This window comes from Plenodomus lingam, assembly GCF_022343315.1.
Source record: "Plenodomus lingam strain CAN1 chromosome Unknown scaffold_20, whole genome shotgun sequence".
NCBI classification, from domain to species: domain Eukaryota; kingdom Fungi; phylum Ascomycota; class Dothideomycetes; order Pleosporales; family Leptosphaeriaceae; genus Plenodomus; species Plenodomus lingam.
Genome location: NW_027093974.1, coordinates 781453 through 793915, shown reverse-complemented (window position 1 = coordinate 793915; position 12463 = coordinate 781453). Strand labels below are relative to the sequence as shown.

Below are 12463 nucleotides of genomic sequence, written 5' to 3'. Positions count from 1 at the left end.
TCGTTTCTGAGAGTAACTAAAAAATCTGAAAGATGAGAAAGCGGAAGTTCAGTGCGGTAGCTAATGAGGGGGTGGTGGTTACTGTTACTTGATCCAGTGAGCTCTAGTGGCACGCTAGACTACTTTCAGACCAACACCTGTCAAGCCGGGGTAAATCAGTCTTCTTGCAAGAGCCAAACGACAAGAAACCTTGGAACAGGGATTCACCTGCGAAAAGTGAATTTCTTTCACTAATGAGTAATTCCAAGATGTCGTGTGCATCAATCAGTGGATCCATCACGATATTCGTTCCGATAAGACGTCGGGGCTCGCCGGTACCGTACCATTAGTGCTAACGCTATACTCGGAAGGTGCAGAAAGGTGTACCGTATGTACTTAACAAGCTTCCTCCTCACCGTCGGACTGCGTGATATGACTTCGATGACTTTGCTCGGACGATCTTATTTAGAGCCTCACAACTACAGGACAACACGGCAGGACGCCGTGCCACACTGCCAGCGCCGCGCTCACATTCAGAAAACAAAACGCTCTCGAGAATGGATACGATAGAGACAGCACGCGTTGTCAATAGCAAGGTTATCAGAAGCTGCCAAATACACTTATAATGCATCAGACTGCTGTGAGCTCCAGAAATCGATCGTATATGTCAGATAACTGTCGGCCGAGTTTGTCTTGCCAGCAAGGACGGGAAGATTATGGTGCACGCCGCATATGGCTCCTCCATTGATTGACAAACTCGCCATTCGACGTTGCGCACACACTGCAGTGAGAACAAGTGAGTCTTGATAGCGTACATACGTAAACTTGGGCATATATGACGTAGTGCAATATGCTCTTCGTTACAAAAAAGAGTCACACAGAAACGGATATGGCACGCTTGGTTATGTGGATGTTCATTGGTAAAGTTTAGAACTCGCATCGGAACGACGCATCTGGATATGGCTATTCTCTCACTTAATCAACAAACAAGCTCCAGGTTTTTCTAGAATAATGATAGAATCTAGTCAGCAATGTCACAGCAAACTTCTGGTAAGACGGTATAACTATCGCAAACTGCACACGGAGGAGACTAGGAGTCAGCAGATATGGACGTTAGGACGAAAGACCCAACATATCAACATCCACTAACTGTACTTCTGAAGAAGCCTTGGTCTGCTCCAAGATCAATACGTCAGGCTCAACGCCAAAAAATATCAGATTGACGGCAAGGTATTATGGAACGCAGCGTTAGAGGACTATCGCGTACTGAAGGAAGCCAATTCTACCGCGGAAGGTGCCAAAAACGGCCCAGCACGAATGTCCGAGGCGAAGGAACCATTTCCATTCTTCAGATTACCGGATAAACTACGAAATAAAGTCTATGGGTATTGCAAGCTGGACGAAAGAGAAAAGCAGGTGTACGGTCGCCCGAACGGGATTTGGTCGCCTATATGCAGTATGGATAGTCACTCAAGAATACGACTGCGTAATATCAAAATTCGTGACCTAGAACATCACGAACACGAAAAGAAGCAAAGAAAGTTCTTGAGATCAGTAATTACGAAGCGATAGAAGCAAGCAAACGCGACAGGTGACTTCAGCGAAGGTGCCCAGGATGCTTTTGATAGATATCAGCTCGAGCACGACATGTACACACGCCAATGCTCGCATGAAAACCACGACGGCCTTGATGAAGACGAATCGTATGCATATTTCGATCAATTAGAGAAGTCGACGATGGCAACCATCAATACGCGAGGAAATCTATGTGATAATCTGCTCATGCTCTCACTTGTCAATCGCCAACTCTTCAAGGAAACATTCTCCCTTTACTACTCCACACCACGAGAAGGTCTCTGGTTCAAGTGGGTAGTAAGAAACCTAGACTTCCTTCCGCTCTTGCGCTTCTGGCAAACAATAGCCAGGCATGTCGAGATCGAACCGGACAGACTGCAAATCCAGTTCGATACGAGAGATCAGTACAAGAGCAAAAAAATGCACGTCGAGCAATTCGAGAATGTCAGGAGACTAATCGAACCGCATTGGCTTGATGGGCTCCCGCTTTGGAGCTGCCTGACAGGCCTAAATGAGTACCGCAACTCCATCGGCCCCTTTGGAGACTGGACGTACGCCATCCGCCAGATCGTAGCTGTATACCGTGTAGATGTCTAATTGTGGAGAGAAACCACAATCAAATACCTCCGCCGGATCGAGGAAACAGAAACAGAAGTTGGAGCCGATAATGACAGTCAACAAGAACGTAGCCTAGAAGCCCTGGCCAGCCAAGATTTTGTAGAGACGACCATCGAAATGCTCTTCCAAGCGATAGAATACCACCTAGGCTAGACATGACTACTCAGACGCGAGATCGCAATGGTGTGGTATGGGACGAGGACCTCTTCAAGATGTTGCGTTACAAGCTCAAAGCCCGCTAATTAGGCTTTGAAAAGGAGGCCGCGAAGGTACATATTTGTGCGGCAGTACTGTAAGCAGATTGACGCGCTATTCCGCGGTATGCTGAAGGATGAATTCGAGAAATGGGAAGGGCTGCCTGAGGAAGAGAAGCTTCCTCCAGATGTGATCTTGTGAAGGACACAGATGGCTGTCATGGTGTTAGTTGGGTGTAGCGTGGAAGACATCTTCGAAGATAGTTGGCTTAGAATTGTAAAGCAGCATTTAGACACTAGTCAATATCCTAATATTAGTACCATCATCGTTTTCCTTCTGGAAGAAGTTTGCCTTTCATCTGTTGAGACTTGTGTAGAGTATGGTCTATAGGCCAAGGCTTTCTTTGGAATTTTTGTTCTGCTCAGGGATCGGGAAATACTCAAAGAGATCATCGGACAAATGTAAAAATCGTGGAAATTGAAACTTGTGTATGTATTAAATTTCTTCAACTCCAGACACTTGTTAGCTGTCACCCAGTAGTATCCTCTTCATCATTGCCAATATTCCGCACCAAGCTCTTCACCAAGCTTCGCTTCATCACCCTCAACAATAATTTTCTTTACCAAGACACCAACGGCGTCCCACTTACTATTCGTTTCAACGGGCAATCCTGAGTCGCGGCGCTTACCCGTCTGATCTTCACCACCGACTTCACGTATAACTTCCCAATTACCATTACCCGCATCAACAAGTCTTGCACGCTTGTAACTCGCGTTCGCGACCTCGCGCTGTGCCACTACGAAGCCAGCTTCGTCCTGTGACTGTATCCATTTTCTTGCTTCCTCATCCTTCCATACCTTCTGAAAGGCAGCATTGGCATCTTTCAACATGCGCACGTGTTGCTCCTCGGCTTCAATGGTGCCCGCTTCCATGTCCTTATCGAGAGGCTTTTGGACGAGGTGAGCTCCACCGAATGATTCAGTGAAGTGACCGGTGGAGCCGTTGAAGAAGATTACATCCTTGTACCTAGTCTTGTAATGAGCAGCTATACTGATTTGCATTATGGTAGTAGGGTTAACATACCAACGTGTGCCAACGTCGTCGAAGTCGCGGTCCTCAAGGACTTTGGGTGTATACTTGGATGCCTTGGACACCAGCTGGCCGCACGGCAGCTTCTCAGCTGGGAGGGGTCGGGGCAATATCGCCAGGTCGGGTATGATCGAAGGTGACAACGGGGCTTCGAGATAACTCGGCCGGCGGGAGTACTTCGCAGCCATCTTGAATGATTATAGCTAGGATGAGAGTGTGCGTAGGCGGAGTGAGTAATTATATAGCAGTTCAACGAGTGCAGTGCGAGAGCCAGAGCTGTAGAGCACGATATAAAGCTGGAACAAGCTGTGGAGTAAGTATACCCTCGTGAGGGGTCAATAACCTTTATGTGATCTCATTGCACCGCCCGCTCTGTACCACGGTCTCTGTGTGGTGCAAACCCCGCTCGCCAGGGGGTGAGCTTCCCTCTCCTCAGGTCACGCTCATGCTACCATTCAATGGCATCTGTACGGTCACGGGCGTGGTATTTCGATGAGTTTCCACGATGACATAAGTGGTGTGATGGGTCACATGGACATGGTGTCGTGGGAAGAATGGCGTGTCGCGCGTTCCTGAGTGCGCCTAAGCGGATCCGGAAGAGCCTCATCGGCATCGTCGGCAGAATCCGAGATGTTCCGATCGATCGATGGTACCTATCGCTCTCGTGCGAACGTCCTCCATGCTACAAGAACTCAGATGCCTCAAATTGCCACGTGTTATAAGTCTCGCACCACCATCGCATGGCTTCTACATGGGTAACCATTGCAAGGTGTGACCTATACTGTTGTATGCCCTACTCTACTAACAATTGAGCAAATGTAGGCATATACTTTGAACTCTCCCCAGGACAGAATCTTACCATCTTTCGATAGCTTCCATACCAGATTCCATTCATTAAATCAAGTCGAATCGTTACTACGAACTGGTGGAAGAACTCCAAGTTTTGATATGGAATAAGGACTTTTTTATCATGTAGCTCACATCTGTAATCTCTCTAGGATATTTAAAATTATCGGGCTCCAGATAGGCCACATTGATGATCTTTGAAGATATTGAAACTCACTGAACTAGATACAGTTATTGATCTACCTGCATATGCGGGGGCGAATCCTGCTATGGTCGTCTCAACGTCTGCACACGCCATTCCTGAGTTAAAGCACTCGACACTGGCCACAGTAAGAAAGATGATTGTTAGCAAGATATACTGCGTGGCGGACAAACGGCACAATCTCAAAGCACATGTGGTGAACAGAGATACCAGAGGTTTGAAACAACTGCAGTATTTTCTAATCCAGCATGAACTCTTCACAACACCACAACACTCTCTACAACTTTTCTTTCCTACTGGATCTATTAGCCGCCGATCCTCAGTTTAGCACCAAGGAACTCACGGCTTAGATCCCATTACCTTCGCCCATACCTCATGCATCGGTGGCCCCTTCACACTCAAGCCAGCCTCGATATCCAAATCTGGATCACTCTTTGCCATCGCAGTCCTGTACGCCTTCCTCTCTCCAATCCTCTTCAACCATGCCATAATACCATCATACGGGGTTAAATCAATAGGCTCAAACTTGCGCATAGTAGTAAAACACCACCCAGTCATAATGTCCGCTGCCGTAAACTCTTCACCAGCAAGCCACTTGTTCTCCTTGAGACGATTATTCACATGCTCCAGCGTATTGACAACACGTGCATCATTCCCCTTGTATCGCATATCCTCCTCGCCCACCATATTTCTTGCCATGGCGCGGCGGAAAATACCAGCATTTAATGTCGCATTGCTGAAGTGTAGCCAGTACAGATAATCCGCATAATTCTTGTCCTCTGGTTTTAGCGCCAGGCGACCGTTGCCGTACTTGTGAATGACATATTCGCAAATCGCACCTGACTCTGCGAATTTGATGGGATGAGAGGGGTCAGTGAGATCCTCGAGGACAGGCGATGCACCAATGGGGTATACGGCTTGCAGCTCTGGTGGTGCGAGGAGAGGGGCCCGTTGGTAGAGTTTGAGTTCGTAGGGTAGGTTGAGTTCTTCGAGGAGCCAAGGGATGCGTTCGCCTTGACCGACTTGCAAATGGTGGACTATGAGTTTGGGTGAGGCCATGTTGAATATACGTAGCTTCTGTGCGGGATCGGTTGATTTGGATCTGTCTTGTTGGGCGGAAGCGGATGTGCGGATGAGCAATGGATTTGTATTTCAAGGTTTGAGCACCTGTTGCCTCGGATCATCAATGTTCGGCTTGTAGATCTCCCCTCAACAATGATTTGATCGATGCCTCGGCTGTGATCCTAGTGTATATTAGGTGTTGGTACTATCGAAGTCGATTTTTAATGAAGAGTTTATAGAAATTTATTAGTTGTGGAGCTGTAGGCAGATGCAAGTCCGATATATCGAAGGATTCGTTCGAATTACCTATTTGGGGGGGCATCGTTTGCTGTGCTTACTGTGTACCGTAGTCATCTGAAGCTCGGCCAAACTCTGCCTCGATGCACATTTCTCGCCGATTGGCGTCATCTAATGCAGTAGTCGCAATGTAATGCGTGTTACCTATCCAAGATCTTGGATGTCTATCTTCCAATGAGCATTCTTTGAGTTTGTCCTTAGTCGCAACGGGTGATGAAGCTGACATGACTCCGCACCTAGTATACGAAACAGCGAGACAGCGAAACAGCGAAAAAGATTACAATGATGTGCTGAGAGCGCAGTTTGCGAATGTCAGATCATCAGCATACTGTGGACAGGCTGCACAATGCGCCAGTTTGATCATACATTCCTGTCAACACGTAAGCTCAAGCGGTTCCCCGGTACAGGAAAAATGACAGACAAAGCCGTTACTCTCTCAACTAGGTTGATATTTGCAGCGTGGTACGTCGCTGCATGATGCCCTGTAAATCTACACTGACATTTTCAGTGAACTTCGCATCAACCCCATGCAAAGTTCATTCGCATACTCTTCTCCTTCTCATGCAGGTTAGCCGTGAAACGCCCATACCTGGTTTCTTTCAGGGTTCGATTGCATTCTGATCTCAAAGTCTCTGTCATCGGTAGCTTTACGTGACCCCAAAGTGCTTTTGCCATGTTCATTGCCCGTAATTCAACAAAGGGGAAGGTCGCAGTGAAGATTGCTACGCTTACGAAAGAAAGCGCCGGATCAGGATGTAGAAGATCCTTGTGTTTATTGGGATACTGTGTTTGCTTTGAAATGAGGATCATGTCGTCTGCAGCTGCCTCCTAAAGTGAAGTGATGTCAGACCAAGAATGTGGGAGGAATAAGAGTGAGCCGGCATGCGGCGGGAAGCACGACGTGATGAATTTAGCAGAGCTCCTAACCTGACTTCACTATCACTCTTGCTGAGATGGAAAGAATAGATCCACGAGAGGTTTTGCATTTCGAGAATGTAAGCTGTGAGACGCAATTCTTGGCTTCGGTAAATGAACCTCGCGACCGGTTATAAATATCTCGTATGATATCTATCGAAGAAACTCTGCCACAGATCATTGGTAAGGTCTTGTCCTTGCAGCTCGATATCTACGATAGCTCTGAAAATCATCTCATGCCGCTTTTCGCTGATAGCCAGGATGTCTGGGGACTCTGGCTGCATGTTATTGACCCAGAAGAGATGATGTCTTCAGCTAATGAGGTTGGACAGAGCGGAAAGCGGGATACTAGCGCTCTTTGAAATGGCAAGATCACAGTCCATAAGGCGTTATGAGGTCATCAAGATAATCGAGCTCAGGCATGGCAGCCATGTCACAGCTCTGGCACAGAAGCCATGCTTCAATGCAGATATGTAACAGGACGGCCGGAGCTGAGTGCGCAGGCACAAATTATTTTTGATATTCGTAAGAATTCGACATTGATTGGCATGTCTGGTCAGAGTTGGAATCATATCAGATGAAAAGATAGGCTAGTCCCAACTTGGGTAAGATGATGAGGAGAGGGTAATCGGACAAACAAATAGCTCCGCTAGGCTTCCAACCTCTCAATCATTACAGACAGCGGAATAAAAGGACACAAGCGTTTGTTCGGAATCTAGATCAAATGCAGGTGCCGAAGCTTTCACCGAGGAAGACGCATGCCCCGCAAATCGTATCGAACTTTTATGGGGCACGACAAGGTCCCGAATTGCTACCGGTAGCAACTAGCTTTCCGTCGCCATCACATGGAGAATCAACTTCAGCATGCTCCAAATGCCACTCAGATCCCGCACATCACATCGAGGGAATGTAAAGAAGAGTCAAGATAGAGGATGAGATACGACTCTAGATGGATTAAGATCAACTAATGTATCAACAAACACTACGGTGTATGGCATTTAAGCGCAGCATGCAGATCACAGATCCCGCCCTTTCACAGCACTAACTTCTTCTGCGGAACAATCACGGTAGCAGTAGCTTCGGTATACCCCAGGCTCTCCATCACGGCACGCGAGTAAGTCTTCAAGCAGTGATAGTAGCGTGCATACATACTCCACACAATCCCTTCTACGTCATTCGCGATTCGGCATATTTTCCTCTTGGCCGGTTAAGATTGGTACTATATCTTGCAGAATCCCACTCCACAACTGTAGAGTCACTCCCAAATCTCCTGCATGACCATGCGCTGGGAACCTGCCCTAGGTGTTGGAGCGCTCTTCGGAGTCGCAAGTGCGTTGGACTGCACGTCTTCGGCTATTCAAGCGATTCTTCCCTCCAATGCAAGTGTAAATTTTGCACAAGTTGTATCTGCAAATTCTACCTTTGAAGTACCGAAGAGCTATACTGGATATCCCGAGAGCCCTGTCGGATTGCCAGCTTCATGTGCGGTCTCTGTACAGGTGCAATCAATTGAGAACACGACGTATGGGTTCGGTCTCTTTCTACCTGAGGACTGGAATGGCAGGTTTCTCGCGGTAGGAAATGGTGGATTTGGTGGTGGTATCAATTGGCTTGATATGGTACGTGACTATCTATCATGCCCCCAATGCTCAACCTAATGTATGGAACAGAGCCCAGGAGTCCGCTACGGTCTTGCAACTATGTCCACAGACACCGGCCACAATTCCTCTTCAGTAGACGGCTTATGGGCCTACGAACAACCCGCCAAGCAAGAGAATTGGGGTCATCTTGCCATGCACGGGTCCGCCGTAACTGCAAAATCGATCATAGCGGCATACTACAACCAAACGATTGCATACAACTACTATGCCGGATGTTCCACCGGCGGCCGCCAGGGTCTCAAAGAAGCAGAATTATACCCCGAGGACTTTGACGGCATCATCGCGGCAGCCCCAGCATGGTGGACATCTCACCTACAGCCCTGGAGCGTGAAGATGGCATCATACAACCTCCCCACCACAGCAGCCCACCACATCCCGCCCTCCCTCTTTCCCCTCATCCAAGCAGAAGTCCTCAAGCAGTGCGATCCCCAGGACGGTCTAACTGATGGAATCATCTCCAGTCCCCACACCTGCATCTTCCGCCCCGAAACCCTCCTCTGCACCACCACCAATCCCCAAAACACATCTACCTGCCTCACCTCCCCACAACTCACCACCCTCGACAACATCTACGCCCCCTACACCGGCGAAAACCAAACCTTTTTCATGCCAGGCCTCAGCCTCAGCAGCGAAACAAACTTCCGCGTTCTCCTTGGCTCCTCAGCCCCAAACACCCTGGGTACACACTACATGCAATACTTCATGGGCCTGGGCCCCGACTGGGCCTGGCAAGACTTCACAGACGAAACTGCGCGGCACGCCGATGCCCTGGATCCAGGACACGCAAGTGTCGGCTTCGACCTCAGCGCCTTTTCTGCCCGCGGCGGCAAACTCCTCTCCTACCACGGTATGAGCGACGGCCACATCCCCACGGATATGCTAAAATACCTGCACCAACAAATCACACGCACCCTCGCACCCCGCGGCATCTCCGTCCACGACTTCTTCCGCACCTTTTACGTCCCCGGCATGGGCCACTGTTCCGGCACCGTCGTGGACGCGCCCTGGTACTTTGCCGGACCCGGCCAGGCTTCTGATCTCGGGCCCATGGTGCACGGTGTCCCTGGGTTCGAGGACGCCGAGCACGATGCCTTGCTTGCGATGATGGCGTGGGTCGAGGACGGGCGCGCGCCTGAACGTATCGTGGGTACAAAGTTTGAGGGGGAGAATGTGGGCGCGGGGGTTAGGCGGCAGAGGCCGTTGTGTGTGTGGCCTGCGGAGGCGAGGTATAAGGGTACGGGGGATGTGGATCGGGCGGAGAGTTGGGAGTGTATGAGGTTGGGTGAGTGAGTGAGGTTGCAGTCTTTGCATACTCTTCGCTCGCATCAAGTTTTTTATCTCATCCGTTCAATCCGACCAATGTCCACCTTTGACCGTATAAATCTGTCTTCCTCAGTGTCCAAGTGATGGTGTAGCTGTGGAGTGAATTGAATTGGAATAAAAGGGAATGTACTCATTTAAAAACTTGTAAAGTTGGCCTGTGTCTCACTTACCAGCTATATAAACTCGTCATATGCATATAAAGAACACCACAATCCAATCCCCACTCTACATCCAGAATATCAACCAAAACCGAAACCGCACCAAAATGCGAGCAAATTGATTTTTTTTATTCTCCTTATAACTACCAAATCTTACACCATCCCAACCCATCTATTCATACACTTCCGTCGGCATCCTTCCCCCCATCCTCAAACCTCGCAAGCGCCTCCCGAACCTTGCCCACCGCCTCCCTCGCGCGCTCCCTCTCCTCAACCCCATCATCACTAACACTCCCCGCAGCCCCACCCCTCACTTCCGCTCTTTGTATAATAAACCTCACGAGCTCCTCCGTCCGCTTCAGCGTGCGCCTACCCTCCTCCCTCACAGTACCCTGCCAGCTCTTCCGCGCCCCCTCCCAGAGTTTCTGCATGCGGCGCAGAGAAAACGTGAATCCAAGTGCGGCCACGGCGCCGGCTTCGAAGAGGGAAAAGGAGTCTACGCCGATGTATAGGAGGGCGGTGAGGGCGGAGGAGATGGCGGTAGTGCTGAATGTTTGCAGGAGGAGACGCTGGGCTAGGGCTTGGAGCGGGGGAACGGCGTCGTTGATGAGTTCGGTGCGGGCGGTGGAAATGTGTTGGGGCCAGGGTTTGGGGTTGTGGAGTTGGGTGGATATGGGCATGTGGTTGTCGGCGGTGCCTTGGGCTGGTGCTGTGTCTGACTTTGGTACCTGGGGGGTTTCCGTGTCGACTATAGGTAGGTGGCGAGTGTCATCTGGGAAGCCTGCTTGCTCCATTCGTCCAGCGAGGTAGATGCTATTTTTCTCGGCTGATACTAACCATCGACGCTCGAGGATCTCCGTGCTCAGCATCGTTACATCATCAACCCGCCAGAGCAGCTTCCACCACGCGAGTTTATGCCAGTTGGGCGAAGAAAATGCCTCGTCTAGTTGGTCACGGAGCTCAGTATGTGACTGCTCGGCCCAAGAGTCAAGATGACTGAGTATCGAGGCTGTGATAGCGGTTTGTGTAGGGGTCGAAGCACGGCGCTGTTGAAGAGCGAGGTCCTCTTTTGCAAGCTTCGCCTCGACATCAGCAACGAGAGAGGAAATAAGGGCCTTCATGGTTGGCTTGATGGTAGAAGATGTTTGCAAATCTTGTACGAGCCAGTTTGAGAGAACAGGGAGACCAGAGCGGAACCAGCCATGTTCGTACGCAATTGAATTCTGTATCGAGTCACGGAAGGTGGCAATTGCTTTTGCGCCCGTTTCAATATTGACTGCTGCACTGGTCGTTTGTACATCGGGTACAGCATCTTCTGCTGGCGCTGGAAGGTTGATGGCGAGTTTGACCATGCCATCCAGCTCTTTGGCGCTGTCTGCTGAGAAGCGGCCGAATGCAATTGCGCTGTCCAGACCTTCGCCAAGAATCAAAGTCTTGTGTACCGGGTACGGAACTGGGTTTCCTCGTGCCGAAGTAGCTTGCAGTTTAGGAACCAGTATCGACTCTACAGAGCTCTCTGTCGATGCAGCAGTGGCATTACTCGCACCATGGACATTGAGTGTCGAAACAAGAATTTCCAGATTGTGCGTGCGCAAAACTCGCGACGGTACGGAGAGAACTTTGTAGAGCGGGGTAGGTGTATGCGCGTCTGCATCTTCTCCATACCTGCCATTAATTGATACATTAGCATTTGCAGATGGTACATTGTGCCACAAGGCATAGTATAACACTCACTTCAACAGTACAGCCCTTTCGCTGCCATTCCCCGCGCTCTCCAAATCCTTCTCCCATTCCTCCTCCACACCCAACGGATCTGCAAGAAGTAGCCGCGCCAACCGCTGTGCGCTGACCTGATTCTGCAACCCTAGCACCGCGACCCTCGTGACCCCATCCTTCACCACCAGCCCAACCAGGGCCAATTGCAGTCGACTTATATTGACCCAAGTCTCTGCAGTGCTGCTAAGTGCTGAAAGCGCATCATGCAATTCTTGGTTTTGCCGTGGGATGTTCGGTCGGAGATTTATGGCGGAGGGCGCAACCTGTGTGGATGCGGAGCGCAGGTGGGGATGGGAGAGGCGTGGTTGGGTGACATGGCGACAGAGACATGCTCGCGATAGTCGTTGTTCAATTGCTGATCGTTTCAGCAAACTCATTGAACGCGGCGCAAAGGCCGCCCATGGAGGCATTGGGCTGGGAATTGGACATTGTCAAGTCGATTCGCCCATGGTCGAACTTGACGTAGCTTCGGCAGAGCTAGTCTCTCGGTCCGCCATGGCACGTGCACGAACTTTGGTTCACTCTATGTAGGGTTAGGAACGGACCTACTTACTGTGTACTAAACATGCACATATTTGACAGTGAACTTGCCTCTAAAAAGCACTCATAGAAAGAGAAAGGAAGGAAGCGTTTCATAATATATACATGGTCAAAGAAAAAGATGGCCATGGTAGGAATAGTACTGTCATTGAGAGGAAGCTAGCCCGTGTGAGCCTTCGGGATAGGCCAGCAGATTATTACCGTTCATCATAACTTGTTTGCCCTCT

The 12463-nt window shown here is 49.7% G+C and overlaps 8 protein-coding genes across 8 annotated transcripts; 4 read left to right on the top strand and 4 right to left on the bottom strand.

Annotated features, from left to right (window-relative positions):
* Nucleotides 1–990: 990 nt before the first annotated feature.
* Nucleotides 991–2151, top strand: IAQ61_011248 (uncharacterized protein; the record flags this gene model as incomplete). Its single annotated transcript, XM_066099116.1, has 3 exons — nucleotides 991–1037; nucleotides 1146–1465; nucleotides 1571–2151. The coding sequence occupies 3 exons, from the start codon at nucleotides 991–993 to the stop codon at nucleotides 2149–2151; spliced, it is 948 nt and encodes a 315-aa protein (XP_065950635.1).
* A 767-nt stretch (nucleotides 2152–2918) lies between these two features.
* Nucleotides 2919–3644, bottom strand: IAQ61_011247 (uncharacterized protein; the record flags this gene model as incomplete). The annotated part of the gene is made up of 1 exon (XM_066099115.1): nucleotides 2919–3644. One exon carries the CDS (start codon nucleotides 3642–3644, stop codon nucleotides 2919–2921), a length of 726 nt encoding a protein of 241 aa, XP_065950634.1.
* Nucleotides 3645–4135: 491 nt separating this feature from the next.
* On the top strand, nucleotides 4136–4413 carry IAQ61_011246 (uncharacterized protein; the record flags this gene model as incomplete). The annotated part of the gene is made up of 2 exons (XM_066099114.1): nucleotides 4136–4225; nucleotides 4279–4413. 2 exons carry the CDS (start codon nucleotides 4136–4138, stop codon nucleotides 4411–4413), a joined length of 225 nt encoding a protein of 74 aa, XP_065950633.1.
* Nucleotides 4414–4843: 430 nt separating this feature from the next.
* Nucleotides 4844–6089, bottom strand: IAQ61_011245 (uncharacterized protein; the record flags this gene model as incomplete). The annotated part of the gene is made up of 2 exons (XM_066099113.1): nucleotides 4844–5606; nucleotides 5905–6089. 2 exons carry the CDS (start codon nucleotides 6087–6089, stop codon nucleotides 4844–4846), a joined length of 948 nt encoding a protein of 315 aa, XP_065950632.1.
* Nucleotides 6090–6303: 214 nt separating this feature from the next.
* On the bottom strand, nucleotides 6304–6691 carry IAQ61_011244 (uncharacterized protein; the record flags this gene model as incomplete). The annotated part of the gene is made up of 2 exons (XM_003843746.2): nucleotides 6304–6353; nucleotides 6412–6691. Coding segments are annotated over 2 exons (330 nt in total), but the record flags the coding sequence as incomplete, so codon positions are not given.
* Nucleotides 6692–6924: 233 nt separating this feature from the next.
* On the top strand, nucleotides 6925–7140 carry IAQ61_011243 (uncharacterized protein; the record flags this gene model as incomplete). Its single annotated transcript, XM_066099112.1, has 1 exon — nucleotides 6925–7140. The coding sequence occupies one exon, from the start codon at nucleotides 6925–6927 to the stop codon at nucleotides 7138–7140; it is 216 nt and encodes a 71-aa protein (XP_065950631.1).
* Nucleotides 7141–7791: 651 nt separating this feature from the next.
* IAQ61_011242 (uncharacterized protein) lies at nucleotides 7792–9729 on the top strand (the record flags this gene model as incomplete). The annotated part of the gene is made up of 2 exons (XM_003843745.2): nucleotides 7792–8397; nucleotides 8449–9729. Exons 1-2 carry the CDS (start codon nucleotides 8053–8055, stop codon nucleotides 9727–9729), a joined length of 1626 nt encoding a protein of 541 aa, XP_003843793.2. The 5' UTR covers nucleotides 7792–8052.
* A 367-nt stretch (nucleotides 9730–10096) lies between these two features.
* Nucleotides 10097–12106, bottom strand: IAQ61_011241 (uncharacterized protein; the record flags this gene model as incomplete). Its single annotated transcript, XM_003843744.2, has 2 exons — nucleotides 10097–11585; nucleotides 11655–12106. The coding sequence occupies 2 exons, from the start codon at nucleotides 12104–12106 to the stop codon at nucleotides 10097–10099; spliced, it is 1941 nt and encodes a 646-aa protein (XP_003843792.2).
* Nucleotides 12107–12463: the final 357 nt, after the last annotated feature.